Below are 12,787 nucleotides of genomic sequence, written 5' to 3'. Positions count from 1 at the left end.
AGAACATCGCAGAGTGATGATTTGGCGGTGACCTTTCATAAGCATCGTGTTTAACAAATTCTTTTACTTTCCAAATAACTGTTGAGCACAAGCCCAGTAGCTGCTTCATTTTGTTTGATGCTCAAAGCTTGCTGAAAGTTACCAAAAAAATTAATTAAAAAAAGATTCCACTTGTGTGCGTAGCTTTATTTAAAAAAAACTAACCAAAGTCCCCCACATGCTCACCATCAGCCTTTTTATTATGCGAAATAGGTACCATTTGTATATAAACTTAGAAAACATCTCTGCAAGGTCCTTCAAAACAAAGAAATTCTGTACACAAGTCTCTTCAGTGCTCGACGAGCATGAAGGTGGCCTCGCTCTTGTGGAAAGGAGAGCATGAGGAGCAGCAGGATAAGGGTCCATCACACGCGAATAATGGCTTATTTTCAACTTGAGTTCATTTCCTGGAATCCAGGAAAAGCTTCTCTTTTTTTTGTCTCCCCCTCCACAGTTAATGCATTTTTGATTTTTGTTTTCCGCCCGCTGTTTCTTTTCCTTCTATGATTCCCTCTGCAAACGAACCCAGAAAGGGCAACTGTGTTTGAACGTTCTTGAGATGTCTGCTTTCAGCTGATAAATAGCACAATGCAGGTAATGGTCAGCACCCGTCTTCTGGGATGAAGCTGAATGGTGGACACAACAAGCCTGGAGCCGTGCGGATAGCAGCCCGAGCCACGCTTGGCAGCCTCTTGCACCGGTCTCCTTGATTTAAAGCAGCACTGCGTTGCTCAGGGCCTTTGGAAATGTGGGTTCAATTCAGGGGAGGAACCAAAATTTTGAAAACAGACTGGAACTGGATGGAAAAAAAAAAAAGCTTTTACTCTTGGTCAATTCTGCAGTCATTTTAAAGGGCAAGTGAGTCTCTTTTCTTAACCTGGTAGAGGCTATACATATCAAACTCAGGCCAAATTATCACAGTATATGGGGTGAAAAAACACACACATACCACCACACCCCTCAAAATAAAATGAACATTTAAAATGAAATCATTTTAAGAAGTGAGGGCAAAAAGGACTAAGCCTAAGGGCACTTGTAGCTGTGCAGGTGGGAGCTTTATCGCAAAGCTTTCTTCCTGTCAGCAGCAGAGGTAGAAGCTTAATAAAAAAAAAAAAAAAAAAAAAAAAAAACAGCGATTCCATCCACGATGGCAACATACATAACCCAAAACAACCAGGGCAGGATTCAGGAGAAGATTCTCTCCAGGTCCAGGGATGGCAGACCTCAACAGACCTGATCTTCAGCGCCGCACGTCTGTTGTCCGTGCATGTGGGAGGGTACTTTAGCACAATTTCCAGATCAACACACAAGCCTGCTTCCTTAAAGCTGGCAAAACCATGCAGCGAGGGACTGCAGGCCACGCCCCACTTAACTAGACAAGGAGAAACGCAGCTTGTCACGGTAGAAGCTGATGTGGATGATGCAGCCTCTCGGTTTCTGGTGAGACTAACTGATGTCAGCGACACTGTGGGCTGCAGTGGCGTCTCTTCCTCGATGAGGCTGCGGCACTTCCTTCACTGTGAAGTTTGCAGCGTTCGAACACTCTCTGCACCCTCCATGTGGCACTAGATGAAGTCGTCATCCATTGGCTCTCCATGCGAGTCGCAGTAGTGGATGAAGACCACAACAACGCGCTGGAACACGCCCCGCCGCGTCTGTCGCCGCTCGGAGATCTCCTCTCCAATAGTCTCCATGCAGATGTCGGCCGACAGCTGCCCTTTCAGCCGAGGAGCATATATTGTGGCTGCAGCGAAATAAAGTTTTACATTTACAGCTAAATCCTTCATCATGACTTCATGTAAAGCTCTATTTCAAACTGGGCTAAGACAAGTGAAAACTGTCCATTTGTTGAAAACATGACTGTTTGTCCTAGTCGGTGCCAAATCTGTACCACTCGCCTGATCGGCTTTGCACATATGTACAGATTGGGCACTGACGGTCCTAACAAAAACTACAGGCTATTTTGGAAATGCTCTAACAACACTATTAAAAAGTTGGCAAAACAGGTTTATATCCTTACTCTTGTCTGTCCTTCCTGCATTGACTTGCTGCTTAATAAATCACACCACTATATCCAGATCTCCACACAGTATATATATATATATATATGATTCCAGGTCTGACCAGACAAAACTAAGTTTGGACGCACCTACACAGTGGTGGTTATGGAAACTAAGATAAAGCACTGTTGAAGAATCCAATGCAAGAAACATTAATAGTATTTTTGTATGAGGACAGTTGAAGTATGTTTGATGATTTTAACTGTACAACATACAGACTTGTTAGATGTAATTGCAGTCTCAGATATGGTGAAATAATTGCCCAAATTATTAAATTGTAGAGCATGGTGTTATATGTACAGAGCTGTAAAGCTGTCAAATTCACTGTTCGACATGGTAGGCAAAACCATTTTCGCTTGCAGTAAACTGGTAACGTATTAGTCTGTGATGCTGTTCAATCATATCAACGAAAAATAAAATTTGTAGTGGAGTCTGACATCCACCAGCCCAGTACAAGTGTACTGGGTCAAGGACAGTAGTCCAATTAAATGGGCCAGCTGATGGTAATATTGAATAGAGTCAGCAAATAATACAGGGCAAAAGGGACAACTGGTTTCATAACAGATGTATACTCACTGCTCTCGTCATCCTCAAAGTCGTTGCGTGCGTAAGTGTTTGGTTTGGCTGCCCGCAGGGTACGCAGCCACGGGAAGTCGGTTATCATGTTGTACGGTGCCTCGTCCACCATTCCTATGCAAGAATTAGAGAGACACGAGAAGGTGATCAGGAGTGGAAGGAAACTGAACATTCCAAAAGGAGGACAGCAAGCTGTTCTTTCAAATAGGAATGCTTCAAAAGTACGGATGTAGCAAACACCTGGAGCCATGGTGAGCCAGTACTAGTTTAAACGTGCTTGTTCTGGTCGGTCACTACCTTTACCAGTCACATTACAGCTGAAAGCTCAAGCAGGAGGGTGGAGTTGCCCCAGGACCCACAATGCAAGGCTTGGCAACAGTTACAAAGTCTTGCACATAATACTGTTAATATTTTTAAATCACTTGAAGTAAACTATTCCAGTGTTTAAATGTTAACTGCTAAAAAGTTTTCCACTACTCTATTATTTTACAGTCAGGCTGGAATTTCCAGTCATCGCTGTGCACTGTTTGCAATATTTATTTTGAATATGTGTGGTTGTGCCGTTTTGTTCAGTTTCATGCATCTTGGACTGTATGAAATGAACCTGCACTACAGCACACACAAAAAAAAAAAAAAATTACGCAGGAGAGACAAACGTACGGCCCTGAAACAGCACACACATGTGATTTGGGAAGTGAAGGGAGCTGTGGTTCACATGCATTAAACACCAGTCTATTTATAGACAGGAAGTGTGGAGCATGGGGACTCCCTGCCTCTCTGGGGCCAGAGCCCGCATCCTCTCACCCTCTATGGTGTAGATGTCTCGGCCCCATGGGTAGTTGGGATGCTTCTTCACATCCTCTTCTGTCCGCGTGGCCTCCGGGAAAAATTCGTACTTTATGAGCTCTCTGCAAGTCGAATGAAAACGGCAGTTAGTGGAGGACTGAAATAACGCCTCCTTTCTCAGTAGGGAATGTAGCACCATCTGGTGGTGACAATACATGACCTATTTTGAGTCAGCGAGTTTCAAAAAAAAAAAAAGCAGACAGAACAGAGAAAGTCTAGCTCAGAAGCTCTCAAGGTAAGGGGTCCATGAAATCTTGGTAGGAGGTCTCTTGTGTGCAAAGAGTTTCAGTTTCAGTGGAGGAGTGGCGAAAAATGTTTCTTGGGGCAGTGGTGGCCTAGCGGTTAAGGAAGCGGCCCCGTAATCAGAAGGTTGCCGGTTCAAATCCCGATCCGCCAAGGTGCCACTGAGGTGCCACTGAGCAAAGCTGCCCACTGCTCACCAAGGTTAATGGTGTCACAATGACAATCAGTTCACTTCAATTTGTTTCACATGGTAGGTTAGTAAATTATTACTTTACTGCACGGTTGTGCAACTGAACATGAGCCGTTGTGCAGATGGTCAAATTGATACGGGGAGCATTCTGTTCTGCATTTTTACATGCATTTCTCTAACCTGGTTACAATGAGAAATAAAAGGCTCCTATCTTCCTGTTTTCTAGATCAACAGTGCAGCCATATCTTCTAATGAACAGATTAATGTCTAATTTAAAAAAGGGTTCTATTATATGGTCATAATGAATCATACTGTTTAGGGCATCACTGGTCTAACATTCGCCAACCCTGAATAATCATAACCTGTATACATCATACATATACTGGAGGACAGATAATGTGTACTCACTGGTAATGAATTGGCAAAGTCGGCCAATGGATTTCTCAAATCAACAAAGGTGAATATAAATTAAGTGAATGAAATGCTTTTATGCAGGCAGACAACACTCACTGGTTGATGTTGGCGATGGTGTCCATCCAACTGCGCACGCGAACCTTGTTCCTGACATTGGGCGGCCGACTAAACTCATGGATAATGGCAATGTGGTAGGGGTAAGGGCCAGAGAAAAGCTTCCTCTCCAAGGACAGTGAGTCAATCTGCCATCGAAAAAAAGGGTTTTAAAGAGTTTGCATGTAATGTTTTCATGTGAATATACCATCGCAACAAAACTTGCCTAGAAAACTACAATTACCCGGGTTTAAACCCCACTTCCTACCATTGTGACCCTGAGCAAGACACTTAACCCGGAGTTTCTCCAGGGGGACCGTCCCTGTAACTACTGATTGAAAGTCACTCTGATAAGTGAGTCTGATAAATGCCAGAAATTTATATATTTAAAAGGGGAATTTAAGAATTAAATATTAAACTGATCAAACCTGCTTCATTGGTCTCATGTAGATGATGCGATTGCGCTCAGGTGGAATGCGCAGAATGTGGTCGAGGATCTGCTCAATGTCCAGCTTTTTGCACTGGGCGTAGTCAAAGCGATTCACTATGGGGGCATTCTCCACCTGCAGGTGCTTCAGCACCCTGCAGCGAGTTGCTGTGGTAACAAGGTAGTGCATAATTAGTAAATTGGTACATGGAGAAAAGAGAATGAAGAAAGTAGTTTAGAAACCAAGTGACATTCTGATCACAAATAAAAGTTGGAGGCGGTAAAACCATAACCACAGCACCAGAAAATGGACTCACCGTGCACAAACATCATCTTAGGGCAGTCCTTCAGCACCAAGTCTGTAATTCCACAGTTTGTAAGGGTGATTCCAACCAGGTTTTGGGATTTCAGCGTCAGCACCTGCAAGATAAAAAGACGAGTGTGATCTTCACCCTGCACGGCTACACTGGACTTTAATGAGGAATGAAAAACCCACCTGCACATGATCGTCCTCAGTCACCGGGTCACTAGTGCTGGTGGACTTGTCTGCCGTGCGTTTCCTCTTCAATCTGAACTGACGCTTTGGTTTTGACAGCTCTGCAGTTCAATATAAGGAACAATCAATTACTACAAGAATGCAAATAAATCCACATATGCAGATTTTTTTTTTAAAAGCACAGAAGTTGTGTTAGAACAGGCTGTGATGCCTACTGATTAACTACATGTTCTACTTTACAAATGGTATGATTTTTCCCTCTGAAGCAGAAAATGGTGAAACGCACACAAGAACAAAAAAATAAGATAAAATGTACAATTTAAAGACCAATGGGGCACTAAAAGCATGGAGTGGCATGCATATTATTGGTTTTTAGAGTAACTAGTGACTACCTACCTGATCCAGACAGCAGGGGAACGGAGTCCTGTCTGGTCATGGACCGGGTGATGGAGCGGCGACCTGATTCTTCCCTGCAGTTTAGTGGCTCTCTGCTCGGTCTGGACGTGGCCTCTCTTCCTGCAGCACCGCGGCCAGCATGCGCCTCGGACCTGATGCGAACCTCTCGGGCGTTGCCAAAACACGCCCTGCTACAAGTGCAGCGAGTTCTCACGGCATCGTTCTCCCTGGCCCTCCTTCGCCTCAGCTCTTCTTGATTGGCCGAGTCCTCTCTCCAGCGAATATTACACACACAGTCCCTTGTGATGCAGCTGTTGGCACCTGTGCCTCCATCTCCAGGGTCCTGGTTGGTGGAGGTTCCCCGGTCCGTGGTCTCGGTGGCTGCTTTAATATCAGCCTTGATCTGCTCGCTGGTTACCTGGCAGCCTTTCTCACAGCTGGGCTCCTGAGGGGGCGGGGCTCTCCGCCGCAGTGGCGTCTTCCCTTTATCTGTGAGAAGTCACTAATTATTGCTGACTGATAGTTAAGAAGGACAATGGGAAAAACTGCTGGACTTTAACATTAACTCACGGCTGCGGTTGGACTGCTCTTCCAGGCTAGCTTTTTTGGGAATGGCACCTGGTTCGCCGTAGGGAGAATGGACATGTGCTTTCTCTTGCTCCTCCTCATCCTCACTATCAGAGTCTCGCATCCTCACTGGCTGCTGCTTCACTGGGGACTGCACTCCACTGGGACCTGGGAGAGGAGGAAGCACTGAAAACTACATCTATGCAAAGAAGATTAACCATCCAAAAGGTAGCAGCCTAGTGGGTAAAACACTCGCCTATGTACCAGAAGACCCAGGTGTCCCTGAGCAAGACACTTACACCTGAGGGTCTCAAGGGGGACAGTCCCTGTTACTACTTATTGCAAGTCGCTCTGGATAAAGGATGTCTGCTAAATGACGTAAATGTAAGGTGGACGTGTGGTGTTTATACAGCAGTGATGTCCACCTAAAAACATCCATTCCTATAACCGCAGTTGTTCCGATAGCTCCCAAATATGGAAACTGCACCACAAACCGGCTTGCTCTTCATCAGCCTCTGGTGAAGGTTGGTCAGATGGGCTTGGCCCTGGACACCTCTGCTCTGCAATGGCCTCCACCTCCATTGGCTCACCATCCATGTTGTCCTGAACCAAACCATCCACACCACGAACTTCTGCTGGCAAAAGAAAATAAATCAGTTATAAGATCATGATTCTTCAGGTTGAAAAGATTGCTAAAAATTTTTACATTTACATTTACCTTGTGATTCAATGTTTTACGTGGCTGTTGCTAAATTCCAACATTAATACTTTAAACTTTAAAGACATCACTCTATTGGTCTAGTTCAGGGGTGGTCAAACTATGGCCCGCGGGCCACATCCGGCCCTCCAAATATTTTGCCAATTTTATACAAATTAAGTCAGAATCATCCTGTGGTGACTAACTTTCCACCAGGTGGCACATAAGGTGCAGATGGAGATAAAGATCTTTTTACACTGACTTGCGCGGTAATGTGGTGAGCTTTATTATCTGCTCTCATTCTGGCTGGAATAAGAGCTTTGTACTATTAGTAAACAGTACAACACGCCCATTTGATACTGACTAGCGAGAACGTGGCTGCTCTTACTCTGGCACTGCACGACGGTGCCCAGCCGCCCACCCACACTAACCTGTGTTTAACCCTGATTGTAATGCACATCTCAACTGGCATCATTCAATTATTTACATCAACCAGCTCATTTCCTTCCCTTCTTAGTTCAGCAAGCCTTTCTCCGAAGTGAGGGCTGATCAGCAACACAGTTCCCACTAACAGTAAATATTAACACTATAATGCCTTTTTATGTTTATGTCTGATATGTCTGCATCTGGTGCTGGCCTGGTGCTGCAACTTCTTAATAAATTCATCCAGCTAAATATGAGACCACATGTAAGGCGTTCTGGGACAAACTTCCTACCTTCGGCATGGTGTTGTTGCTGGACTACATCAGCAGCCTCGCCATTGGGTGGCGCCATATGGACACCGTTGTTATTTTGGTGATTATTGTTATTATCCTGGTGGTTATTGTTGTTATCATTGTTGGAGTTCTGGTTGCTGACCAGGGCAGAGGAGACACCAATACCAGTGCCTGCACTAAGACCAACTCGGGCACAGCCCTGTTGGAGGAGAGGAAGAAAAATAATCAAAATCACTTTTCAATTCACCACAAACCAAGCGGTCTGTAATAATGAGAAACATAGTGAAAGTTAGACTTGCCTTTGGTGGTTCTCTAAACATCTGGTCCAGACAGATAAACTCCAGGCTGGGCAGCATCTCTATGAACTGGCTGAAGGACTCCAGCTTGACGGCGTGACAGCGGATGAGCGTCAGATCCACCAGTCTGCTCCAGCGGGAGAAATCTGCAGGCAACGACGACACTTGTGAGAAGGTGTCAAGAGCGGATTTTAATTGGTGATTAAAATCCTATTAAATGCTCATTAAATACCTGTGATCCAAGTGTGAGGACTATGAAGATGAGGACAGTTGTAAATGACCAGGTACTTGATGGAGGTGAAAACCTCATTAACCACCTTCATCCCAATGTCTGTGATGATACCAGGATTCTCGATCACATCAGCCAAGCCATACTTCACCAGCTCTGGGTTACTCATTTTACCTGTTATGAAGTGTCACCAAGGATGATCACTACCTGTTCTAGTTCACCATTAGACACTCCAGGATACTGCTCTTAAACAGAACTCTAAAACAATTACATTTCATTTTAAATCTCTACATGGTCAGTAACGTACATAGAATTGTATTTGCATACATTGTAAAAGGAATTCATCAACAAATCCAAGGTGCAAAGTTTCAAACTGGGGGAACTCCAGTTCAGCCATCTTCAGAGCTAAAAAGACGCCGTCTTTGGTTAGGGAAGGCTGGACTCGAACTTCATGCAGCCTGCAAATTCATAATATGAAATTATCCACTGCACAAAAGTACAAACAGAGCAAACCGCAACAATCCAGGTAAGGACCTTACCTGCGCGCAGCAGTAATGATGAGGTAGCCCAGGTCAACTTCAAGTGCATTTTTACAGGCGCCAAATACAATTGTGTGCAAATTACGAAACCCTCCTGAAACAAGGGATTCTGGTTAAGCAAAACCTAAACAATATGGCTGACAACCATTTAAAAAAAAAAAAAAAAAAAAAAAAAAAAAAAAACTTAAATCATGCATTGGACCCTCCTTACCTGACCTCCAACTGTCCTCCACCACGTGCTGGATCAGCCCACCGAGGAAGGGCACCCTCACCAGCTCCAGCTGCTCTAGGTTGCGGGCAGACGCAAGCCCTGTCACCAGGGGCACGTATTTCAGGGAGTTGGTTGGACCAGCACAGTTCCTCATGACAAAGGTGCGGAGGCTGACACACAGGAAGTCCTTAAAAGGCTGTGGTTTTGTGAGACGCACCCATTTTAAATAGAGATGCCTCAGCATGGATATGCATGGGATCTCAGGCACATTGACTCCTACAGCACGAGAATCAACAATTATTTTAGAAAGTCTAAAACGACAGACTACAACACAAGTTGGCAAAACCTAAAATGTTCCATACATACCAACAAGGTGCAAGGTCTGGATTTTCGCTGCTGCATAAATAGTGAGCTTGTTTTCTGAGGGAATAGGAAAGGCCCCGTTCCGATTACGAAACTTCCCTAGGATGTGCACCTGAGGCATGTATTTCCAGACAGCCTCCACAAGCTCTAGGTGAGATGTTTCAACACCCTAAAGACAGAGATAGTCTCTTCAAACAATCAAGAAATCTAAAGCCCACAACAATCATACACAACTGGTTATGAGATATATACACATTTAAGTCATGATTACAATGTTGTCTAAGAGTTCCACAATAATATATTTTTTTATTTATGCATATATTAATGATGTAGCCATAATTATTTGAACGTTGATCAATGGAAATAATAAAAGTTACATGGTGAAAAAATAGACTTACCACCAGATTGGGACAGGACTGCAGGGCATCCACAACTCCTGGGACGCTGAAAGAATCATATCCCCTGACTCTGCGTCTCTGCAGGCAGCGAGGATGTAGCCCGTACAGCTCCTCAAGATCAGGCATCTTCTTCATCAGCATGAGAAAGCTGGAGTCTGTAAATCCTGCTTAAGATGATGTGAGGTCAGGAAATGGCCAGACAATTACACTAATCACAATAGAGAAAGGGACTGAACTGACGAAAGACGAAAACAAAAGGATTGGCAGGCACAAGAGACACACACCCATGAACCAGAAGACTGCAAATTCACAGGTTCAAACCCCACTTACTACCATTGAGTCCCTGAGCAAGACACTTAACCCTGAGTGTTCCCAGCGAGACTCACCCTGTAACAACTGATTCTAAGTTGGTCTGAACAAGGGTAGTTTAAATGTAATAGGACTGAGGGTGGTAGTAGCCTAGTGGGTCACACACTCGCCTATGAACCAGAAGAGCCAGGGTCTTAAGACACTTAACCCTAAGTTGCTCCAGGGGGACTGTCATTGTAACTACTGATTGTGAGTCACTCTGGATACGGGCATCTGATAAATGCTGTAAATGTAAATGTAACGAATAGAGTCTGAGAGGGACAAGGCTTCCATTTTGTCTGTAAGACAATCAATCCAACTCACTGTTCAGTGGTTTTTATATTGTAGCTAATCTCTGGTCAAGGTTTTGAATCAGATGTGTGCTTGGTCAGTAATATTTGGGCTTCATAAAAGACTGTCTTTTGACACTCACGTGGCTGAACACAAACCAAAGGTCTATTACCATCTGCACATTCATACAAAATATGCAGGGCAAATCTACAAGTCAGTCATTCTAACCTGAAGGCATGTACTCCCACCAACGTCCAGCACACAGGTCCACCACCTTCAACACCCGCAGGTATAAGGTCACTGCTTCCCGCAGCTTGCGGGACAAACACTCCATGCCCATAATGTTCTGCATGGGCAAGTAGCTGCAAAGCAGAAACATACGTTTCCAATGTATCATTACTTTCTCCAAAGCATGTCCTCAAGTTTTTTTGCAAGATGAAACTGTACATGACAGACGCAAAAAATCTGGGTCTGACTTACCGGAATATGTTACATAGCACTTCATGAGAGAGCTCATTGACAAAATCCCGGGATTCCTGTGTTTTGACAGCAGTATGCGGAAGCCCAACCACAATCTGCTTCTTGAAGGTCTTGGTGGACCTTCGCCGCTGACCCATTTTTAAATCTGGCACAGTGGACTGTTCACCCAGGAAAGGCAACAGACACACTCCTTACCTGGGCCCTAAAGAATCAGTCTGTACAAGAGATGGGAAACAACTGTGAGGTGAATTTAAATGACATCAAATGAGTCATATGAATGCTGTTAATGATGATCTGCATAAATGTAGCAAGGAATGTTATCAGCAACAATTAGTCTCAATGGAATGCTGCGTTTGTTGTTTAAAAGCTTTGATTATTATTAGAAGTACAGTTTAGTACAAATAAGCAATGGAACTGGCCATATTCACACTATTATCTAGTGAATTATCAGATGTGGGTTTGACTACATCATTATTTCAAACTTACTATTAGTCTTTTTGTAATTTTTCTACTCAAAACAGTACTTGGAAAAACACAAGAAATTTCTAAATGAGCCTAAACCTTTGAACGGATGTGAAAAAAATATTCCACTGAAAACTGTTTAAAATTAATGGAATGGTAGGAACATGCCAGTGACAAACTGTGTCACAACGATGTGATGTAATAAAACTATGTAATTTTCCTTGTGATACGAGACGTCAGTCACCTAATTGTGAGTGCAACGGGCCTTCAGAGATCACAGTGGTCTCATATCACCACTTTACCTGCTATTTAACAGGTGACTCCGATTTTGTGAAGCTCGAGAGAACGCCCACTGACCTTCAATAACTACAATTCTATAAACCCACGACCAATCAGAGCGTCGTATCAATAAAGAACTACTTCTAATGAACGTAAACACCGAGGCTAGGTGCCCTTGGCGTCTTATGGATGCTTCTTAACTAGCTGGAACCCGGAGTGAACCAGGGCAAGTCCTGAGATGGAAAGTATCCGGGGACGGCTGAGCGGACATGCACATTCAATTCACATATATGGATGCAGGCAAGATAACAACAACAGCAGCAACAACATGACCAAGTGCAATTCACCTTTCTCAGCAGTGGCATTGCACGGATAAAACGGAGCAGCGGCCAGGTCCTCTCGCCTAATTCAAAACAGGCTTCGAGGTTCGCAAAAATAACTTCGGACTTCAGTCGCTTACTTCTTGCTAGCCAGCTTAATAACTAGCTCACGGGAGCTAGCCGCAGTGCCATCCCAACGCGACCTGTCGGGAGACGGAACTGGACACGCCGTGGGTTCGGGACCCTCGGCGTGGTGGCGGAAGAGCTCGTCTTTTGGCCACGGAACCGTTTGAACCCCCCCGCCCCAGCGACGGCGAGTCCCCCGCGCATAAACAGTGCGAGGTGACTGGAAACAGCACTCCTGATATGTTCCCCTGGCTCCCCAGCTGCAGCTCGCCAACGCCACTTCCGCTGTTGGACACGTGGCCCCGCCCCTGCTCATACGTCATCAAGCCGCGTGCAAGGGGCGGCTAGCATAACCGCTGACCTGTCGTGTTTGCGGGGTGTGTAATAGCGAAAGACGCCGGTCTTTCACAGTCGCGTATAGTTTGGTTTAATCGCAAAGCCATTCGTATTAAAGTCAACTTCCTTTTCACTTTTATAAAATACCGTACAACGATGCTGTTGTATCGATATTATGAGGCGCACCCTGGGCCATATACCAAGAAAAGCTGCCCACGCCTCTACATGAAATGCTCGCACATTCATTACTTTCTTCCCGCACACACACACGCTATATCGTTAAAGAATGTAATGTGTAATGTGCACGGCCCGCACGGCTGGTTCCTTCCACAGGACCAGGCTCTGGACA

The 12,787-nt window shown here is 44.6% G+C and overlaps 1 protein-coding gene across 1 annotated transcript; it reads right to left on the bottom strand.

The window, feature by feature from the left end:
- Positions 1–211: 211 nt before the first annotated feature.
- On the bottom strand, positions 212–12,350 carry fbxo38 (F-box protein 38). Its single transcript, XM_028960014.1, has 21 exons — positions 12,004–12,350; positions 10,916–11,130; positions 10,664–10,797; positions 9,797–9,960; positions 9,402–9,567; positions 9,036–9,311; positions 8,825–8,918; positions 8,613–8,743; positions 8,289–8,459; positions 8,060–8,202; positions 7,761–7,959; positions 6,842–6,982; positions 6,351–6,515; positions 5,781–6,269; positions 5,385–5,485; positions 5,206–5,308; positions 4,890–5,056; positions 4,465–4,610; positions 3,480–3,583; positions 2,676–2,789; positions 212–1,783 (listed from the first exon to the last, which is right to left on the bottom strand). Exons 2-21 carry the CDS (start codon positions 11,050–11,052, stop codon positions 1,605–1,607), a joined length of 3,324 nt encoding a protein of 1,107 aa, XP_028815847.1. The 5' UTR covers positions 11,053–11,130; positions 12,004–12,350; the 3' UTR covers positions 212–1,604.
- Between the last annotated feature and the right edge of the window lie 437 nt (positions 12,351–12,787).

Source organism: Denticeps clupeoides, chromosome 18 (genome assembly GCF_900700375.1).
Source record: "Denticeps clupeoides chromosome 18, fDenClu1.1, whole genome shotgun sequence".
In the NCBI taxonomy this organism is placed as follows: Eukaryota; Metazoa; Chordata; class Actinopteri; order Clupeiformes; family Denticipitidae; genus Denticeps; species Denticeps clupeoides.
Note: the sequence above shows the minus strand (reverse complement) of the source record. Positions and strands in the feature narration are given on the sequence as shown.

Bases quoted from the DNA above. Each gene is read 5' to 3' on its own strand.
- fbxo38 (XM_028960014.1), bottom strand. From the start codon at position 11,052: ATGGGTCAGCGGCGAAGGTCCACCAAGACCTTCAAGAAGCAGATTGTG. The intron at 5,486-5,780 runs GTAGGTAGTCAC...ATTGAACTGCAG, and splicing joins TCCCCTGCTGTCTGGATCAG to AGCTGTCAAAACCAAAGCGT. The intron at 3,584-4,464 runs GTGAGTGTTGTC...TTCGACTTGCAG, and splicing joins ACCATCGCCAACATCAACCA to AGAGCTCATAAAGTACGAAT.